The 7,549-nt window shown below is 42.0% G+C and overlaps 1 protein-coding gene across 2 annotated transcripts; it reads right to left on the reverse strand.

The window, feature by feature from the left end:
• Window positions 1–1,178: 1,178 nt before the first annotated feature.
• On the reverse strand, window positions 1,179–5,966 carry LOC129521929 (C-type lectin domain family 4 member G-like). 2 transcript variants are annotated; one of them, XM_055343876.1, is made up of 7 exons: window positions 5,893–5,966; window positions 5,613–5,723; window positions 5,315–5,368; window positions 5,144–5,233; window positions 4,644–4,795; window positions 3,680–3,783; window positions 1,179–1,858 (listed from the first exon to the last, which is right to left on the reverse strand). In XM_055343876.1, exons 1-7 carry the CDS (start codon window positions 5,927–5,929, stop codon window positions 1,732–1,734), a joined length of 675 nt encoding a protein of 224 aa, XP_055199851.1. In that variant the 5' UTR covers window positions 5,930–5,966; the 3' UTR covers window positions 1,179–1,731. The 2 variants fall into 2 exon arrangements, with proteins under 2 accessions (XP_055199851.1, XP_055199852.1); XM_055343877.1 differs by lacking the exon at window positions 5,613–5,723 and having other exon boundaries at window positions 5,893–5,952.
• Window positions 5,967–7,549: the final 1,583 nt, after the last annotated feature.

Below are 7,549 nucleotides of genomic sequence, written 5' to 3' on the forward strand. Positions count from 1 at the left end.
GCTAAGTATGCAATATTCTATGATTCTCACCACAGTGAGTGCCTGCAAGACTACCTAATCTGCACATATACGTACCTAATATATGTCTTCATGCCCATTTTAATTTTTTAGTTCTTAAAGTCATTTAATGTTTATATGATATTTTCTAAATATTTCTTTGTCAGGACGCCTGTGTGGCTCAGTGGTTGAGTGTCTGCCTTCAGCTCAGGGCAGGATCCCAGGATCCAGGATTGAGTCCCACATCAGGCTCTTTGCAGAGAGCCTGCTTCTTCTCTGCCTGTGTCTCTGCCTCTCTCTCTCTCTCTCTGTATCTTATGAATAAATAAATATAATCTTTAAAAAAATATTTCTTTGTCTATCAGTTTGCTCTTCATTTATAAAATACAATCTCTATACTGATTTGGGGTGCAGAAAACTTGGTACACACTTCTATGTTCTAAAGGTTGTGCAGATGCTTTAGTGTCTCTGTGAAAACAATGATATCATGTATGAAAAATGACAGATTTGTATCTTCTTTTCCAAATTTTAATGTTCTTCTTTCTCAGTGTTTTATGGGATGCTTTTTTGGGGGTGTCTCACTGCCTTGTCTAGGGCCCCCAGAATAATGTTGAAGAGAAATCCATAACTATGGAAACCCATATATTGCTCTGGAGCTAAAATGGAATGTTCTCAATACTACACAGTGAAGTATAATGGTTTTAGTAGGACTTTATGTAGATACTGTTTTTAGGTTCAGACATTTCTGTTCTACAAGTTTGCTGAGTTTCTTTTTGATCATGTTTATCTTATATGAATTCTTATGAATTGCATTTATTAAGTTTGAAATTTATGTAGAATGTTCCTCTAGACGAAAATTGAGGAAATATATGATGGACTCCTTTAATAACTATAAACACTTGGTCAATTGAGTTTCTTATATACAATCTTCCTGTTCATCTGATTTATTATTTTAAAGAAAATCCCACACAGGACACAAATTTACCTATATTTATTACCCATACTCATGTTAGTATGTATTGCTGACATATAGTGATATATCTCTATCAAATCATCTATCTAGGGGATCCCTGGGTGGCGCAGCGGTTTGGCGCCTGCCTTTGGCCCAGGGCGCGATCCTGGAGACCCGGGATCGAATCCCACGTCAGGCTCCCGGTGCTTGGAGCCTGCTTCTCCCTCTGCCTGTGTCTCTGCCTCTCTCTCTCTCTCTCTCACTGTGTGACTATCATAAATAAATAAAAATTAAAAAAAATTTAAAAAAAATAAAAAAAAATCATCTATCTATACCAAGCCATTAGCACACCTCACAAATAAATAAAAATGCCTTCGCGTTTCCTGATACACAATCCATACTCAAATATTGTGATTTCTTCAGAAACCTTTTCAAAGAAAACCCAAACATGGTATACACGTTAATTTAACTATGTCTTTAAGGCTCTGTTATTTTCTAACAATACTACATTTGCCTTTATTTATGTCATTTTTTTAAAACTATATTATTTGTCTTGTAGAAAGTCCTACACAATATTTTTTGCTCATTGTTCCATCCTGGTATCATTTTTCATGTTCCTCAACAGCATTTAGAATTAGAGGCAAGAAAGGGGAAAGATGCTACCAAGAGAACTGGGGCTTTCAGGAAATCCTCTTTTACACAGAGAAGTTGGGGAATTGTTTATGAGGTCACATATCAAGACAATTTTTCCCAAGACCACAAACAGAGGAAAGGGAGCAGACTCAGCAGATCTGTGGTTTCTCACAGATCCAATGATACCAGTAGACACTGCAGGTAGAAGAGAACCAGGAGCCAAATTTCCACAGGATGACACAGTCATAGTAAAAAGATTCGGTATTAATCCAGTTGCTGTGAAAACACACACAATCATCAGCCAAATCTCTTAACCACAGTGCTGGGGCAAGCTACACTCAGCCATGCCCAGCTGGGCTTTTCACCATTAAGATCCCAGAAGAGGATAAGACTATCAGGTATGAGTCTAGCCTTGGGGATATGTGAAAAATCCCTGAAAGTAAAATATCCTAGTCATATCTTATAGCAAGGTTTTCTACACAAAGGAGCTATTGACATTGGGAGCCTTATCATTATTTGTTTTGGGGGACTTCCTATGCACCCTTAGCTATTGGGCAGCATTACCAGTCTCTACCCACTAGATGCCAGCAGCATTCCCTCTCCATTATGACAACCAAAAATATTGCAGACCAGTGCCAAATAGCTCTCGGAGGAGATCATTTTGCGCACCACTGTTTTATAATAATTATCTGGCACAATTTCTTGTATTATAAATGAAATAAATGAGGCCATGTGGACAAATGACTTAACATCCCTGGATCTCTGAGATTAAGTTTGAGGACAAGATGCATTTGAATGTCTGGGATATAATAGGTGCTAAGTCTATCAAATGATCCCATACCCTCTTTCCTAAACATTCCTTGAAATGTTTACAATACTTATTCATTCATTCATTCGTTCATTCATTCATTCCAAAACAGTTTATTGAGTACCTGCTGTGTACCAAGCCCTGTACTGGGTACTGGAAACTCATCAATGAGTTGGATGCCTATTCTGTCCTAAAGCAGCAGCCTGCCTGATAAGTAAGGAATGTTTAGGCAAAGAAAGCTCATAGTCAACACAGCCACAAAACTCTACATAGTGTATGACTGGGATATTAAGGGGTTGGATTAATTCATGTTGGGCAATGGATGGATTCCTCTATGAGACTTGACAAATATATTGCAGTTCACCAAACCAATAAAATGTTTTCTAGACAGATGACACAACAAGAGCAAAAGCAGAAAAATCAGATGCAAGATGGTGTCTAAAAATATGAGTCATTTGGCACATAGCTGGGACAAGGAGGTGGAGAGCCCTTTGCAGTGTAGAAGATGAGAATGTAAAGATGAATGGCATCCACTATGTCCACATTGAAAGGTGCCATCTAAAGATTCTGGGTTATCCATGTGACACTGAAGAATTAGCTGTTTCAAAAAACTATATCAAGGGCATGTTTTAGGAAGAAGGCCCCTTGAACTTGACTAGAGCATGGGCTGGTGAAGGTAAGGCTAAATATAGGATATATAGCAATTGTCCTGACCTGGGCTGAGGCAGAAGTGGTGGAAATGAAGGAAAGAAAATGTACTCAAGATGGTCAAGGAGACTAAGTGTGAAGTTCTGGTAAAGTATGTGGACATGAAAAAAAGTTCAAGAACAGAATGTGAGGTCATTGAATCATATGTTGAGGGGTTAGGACTGGATCCCCTAAATTCCCCCAAGCGTGTTCTGTAGGACACCAGAAGCTCCAGATACATCCAAATAACATGTGTATCTCAATAAGCTTGGCACATCATACACTATCTATTCCCTCCTCAAAGTGCACAATTCTCTTCAATGTATTTAAGGCACCCAGACTTCCTACAATAAAGAACTTCCTATTTAATGTTGTTTAATTATGGTTTCACACACACAAACACACACACACACACACACACACACACACCTCTGTAGCTAACAAAATACCATGTTAAGCATGACAACAGGAAATGTAACGGGCAGTTTGGTTTTGACCAAAATCAGACACTTGAGGCAGTTTGAGAATCTGTGGAAAGATGTCTTCAAGATCCAATGGGAATGACAAGCTCAAGTGTTCTGAGTCCCAACAGGGATACTCACTCAAAAGTGGGGACTGAACCATCTTGCCACTTGTAAATGCCCTTTGGGTACTGTTTCCTAAGGCCAATCCAGTAGCCAACATCTTCCTTTGGACTCAGGAATTTCTGCATGAGAGGAAAGCAGATTAAGTCAAGAAAGACTCTAGCCAGAGGTGAGAATGGCGGTAGAAATAATCCATGAAAGTACTAAGACCTAGAAGACCTCATGGGCAGGGATGTGGTCCAGTGTAGCTTCCTTGGCTGAAATTGGCTGAAAGTTCCGGGTAGATCTCTGTTTCCACCATTATTATGACCTATGTGGTCAGCAAATTACGGACACTTATCATCCTCAGGCTTTTCATTTATAAAAGGGGTATAACAATGACAGGTGCCTTCCAGGATTTTCTGAAGTTTCAATGAGAGGATAAGAGCCCAATGTGGCTCCTAGCCGAGTAGCTAACAGATAGTTGGGATTATTCAAGAGCGTGGTTTACAAGGTGAGAAATCTGGACACTGCCCCCTTAGAAATTGTTCTAGCAATCAGTTGGATTCCACTGACAAATATTGAGTCCACTGAGCCATACTGAGTGTGTCTAATCTGGTTCCCAGCACTACTGACTCAGAAATGAATCAGAACCACTCCTAACCTGGGAGTTCTTCATGTGAGAGGAGATGAACCAGGGATCTGTCAGTATAGTCCAGTGTTGAGGAAGAGAGGGTGGGAAGGATGGTGAAGGACAAAGTTGGATCTGATGGAGTAGAAGGAGTAGGAGTTGTCCATGTAGATAGAGGGAAGCATTCTGGATAGAAGGGCCAGCGTGAAGAATTGCTCAGAAGCAAGACTGAGTCCCAGCCAATACTGCATGCTAAGGCAGTGGGACGGTGTTATGAAGGGCAGAAGGGTTTGCGTTAGATTCTACAGGGGTCAAGGACATAAGCCTACAATGACTTGAAGAGTCCACCGAACATCCCTCCCCCCTTTCCACCTGCTCTGCTTGACTGTTGATGATGACCAAGTGAGCATCCTTCTTAGCGCAGTCATCCTTGGCTTTGAACCAGTCCAGTAGTTGTGTGGAAAACTGATAGCAGGAGCCCTGAAATGCCATCCAGTTTTCCAGGCAGGGCTCACAGGAGGATTCTGGAGATGGGGAAAGAGGTCAGCTTTGCTGGGGCTCAGGGCTGCATTGGCCACTGAACAAAGCCTCCAGTGAAGTAACTCAAATCTGTGCATCTTTACCACTTTGCAAAAGTGAGCACAGTAGCTTCCCATTTGTTCATTCAAGAGATGGGCATTATCAGATGGCAGAATAATGCCATGCATGGGGCCTCAAACTTTAGGTAAAATCAGCCTTGATGGAGGGTCAATTAAAACAACCCTACACATACTTAGGTGCTGCAAAAACCATGACCACCAACAGTGCTCAAGAAAACAACCTTCCTCTCCCAACTTCCACTTCCCACCACCCAACCAGCCCCATCTCCTTACCATTGCCTGCCCGCACAGCCTCCACTTGCCGGAACACCTCTCCCCACATGATGTCCCGCTTGTGCCCAGCATCTGCCAGACCCTGTACAACTAAGAGACCCACAAAGAAACACAGATCAAGACCTGGTGGGGGTGGGAGGGGAAAATCCCTCCATTACATTCAGCACTCACATTTGATGTCCAGTTGCTTGAGTTCTTCTTGCATCTGGTTAAAGAACTGCAGTACTAGAAGAAATACATGCTGATAGGTTCTAGACCTTTTAACACACGATTCTTTTCCCACTCCCCAAATTGCAGGCTGAGATGAGGAGGGCAGTTTATTTCTAGAATCATTAAGTCCAGCAACACAGTCCAGCCACCCTCTACTGACCCATCACTGCCCCAGCCCTGTAGGGTCCTCTTCTCAAGACTGCAGATTTGGGGCCCTGGGTTCATGTGATCACCCACTCCCACTGGCTCAACACCTTACCCTCAGCCAGGACCACACCAAGGTTGAGGGCTAGCAGAAGCAACATGAGAGTCATTACCAGGGAGAAAAACCTCCAGGGGCCATCCTGGAGCAGCTTTTTGTCCCGCTGTCCTGCAGGGAATGCAGCAAGCATGAGACAGTGTACACAGTCTCTGAAAGTGCCAGAATCATGCTGGGAATGTGGAGGGAGGAGCTTGAACCAGGCCCTGGAGTGGGAGGCAGTAAGTGCTTCCTGGTTTTGAGGAGGGTATCTACTCCTGCCCCTGGCCTCTTGACTCACCTGGTTCTCCCAGCATGGGTGAAGATTTTCCCTCCATGGATGTGAGGTCCTGTAGCCTGATATTCTCTGTGGCTTCTTTCACCCGTGGCTGCAGTTCATTCTGCTCTAGCTACACACAGTCCTTCTGGTTATTATTGAAGACACACCCTTCCTATACTAGGAAATGCTATCCCCCACGTAAACCATCAGATGTTTCCTTCCTAGCTCACTGAGGCCCCCAAGATCTCTAGATGGCTTATCATCAATTCATGTCACAGGGAGATGGCATTAGCATCTTGGAGTAAGTATTCTGTTCCAAGCATTCTCTACAACTTTGTTTTCTCTCAGTTCGAGGGGACAGCAGCAGACCCAGACATCTACCTAGAAGTTTCCAGTGCATTGGCACCTTTAGGTTTCTGGTTACATTTGTTTCAAAAGATCTCAGATTTTCTCAGAGATAAAGCTGTAGTAGTTTCAACACTAGAGTTACACTGATGCTCTCTCAGAGCATGTGACCACTCCTTCACCACACGTTGTTTTATAACTTTATATTTTAAACAGAGAATATGGTACTGTAAGGAGGACACGCAATCTTTTTTTTAATTAATTTATTTTTTATTGGTGTTCAATTTTTTTAATAATAAAATTATTTTTATTGGTGTTCAATTTGCCAACATACAGAATAACACCCCGTGCTCATCCCGTCAAGTGCCCCCCTCAGTGCCCGCCACCCAGTTACCCCCACCCCCCGCCCACCTCTCCTTCCACCACCCCTAGTTCGTTTCCCAGAGTTAGGAGTCTTTCATGTTCTGTCTCCCTTTCTGATATTTCCCACACATTTTTTCTCCTTTCCCCTTTATTCCCTTTCACTATTTTTTATATTCCCCAAATGAATGAGACCATATGTTTGTCCTTTCCTGATTGACTTATTTCACTCAGCATAATACCCTCCAATTCCACCACGTCAAAGCAAATGATGGGTATTTGTCGTTTCTAATGGCTGAGGAATATTCCATTATATACATAGACCACATCCTCTTTATCCTTTCATCTTTCGATGGACACCGAGGCTCCTTCCACAGTTTGGCTATTGTGGACATTGCTGCTAGAAACATCGGGGTGCAAGAGGACATGCAATCTATTGCTGATGGAGAGGCTCCTATTTATCAAGCCTGTTAGGAAATGTTCATACATCATGTGATTTCATGGGTCTCTTTTCTCTCTGAATGCCATTACAATTTTTCTCTTTTTCTTTGGTTTTTCAGCAGATTGACTAGGGTGTGTGTGTGTGTGTGTGTGTGTGTGTGTGTGTGTACCACCATATGCTGTTTGGAGTTTACCCAGCTAGGAATTTTATGAGTTCCTTCAATCTGTGTTTTAACTATCTTTCATGATTTTTAAACGTTCTCAGAATTCTGAGTCCCAGATCTCTTACTCATTTACTGCAATGACCTGCCATATACCACCTAATCTATCAACCTCAGTTTCCTTGTTTGTAAAATGGAAATAAGTATCTCTGCCTATCAAGGATGTTCTCTGCTTTGAGACTATGGTATCTGGTGATTCACAAGCCTCCCATAAACACAGCTATGGGTCTTTTGGGGGTTTTTTTTGTTTTTTTAATAAATTAATTTTTATTGGTGTTCAATTTGCCAACATACAGAATAATACCCAGTGC

This window comes from Nyctereutes procyonoides, unplaced genomic scaffold (genome assembly GCF_905146905.1).
Source record: "Nyctereutes procyonoides isolate TBG_1078 unplaced genomic scaffold, NYPRO_anot_genome, whole genome shotgun sequence".
Lineage (NCBI taxonomy): Eukaryota > Metazoa > Chordata > Mammalia > Carnivora > Canidae > Nyctereutes > Nyctereutes procyonoides.

Excerpts from the sequence above, each read along its gene's own strand:
- LOC129521929 (XM_055343876.1), bottom strand. The coding sequence starts at position 5,929 with ATGGAGGGAAAATCTTCACCCATGCTGGGAGAACCAG. Across the intron at positions 5,724-5,892 it reads ACCCATGCTGGGAGAACCAG|GACAGCGGGACAAAAAGCTG; the intron begins GTGAGTCAAGAG and ends CATTCCCTGCAG. Across the intron at positions 3,784-4,643 it reads TCAACAGTCAAGCAGAGCAG|AAATTCCTGAGTCCAAAGGA; the intron begins GTGGAAAGGGGG and ends CCTCTCATGCAG.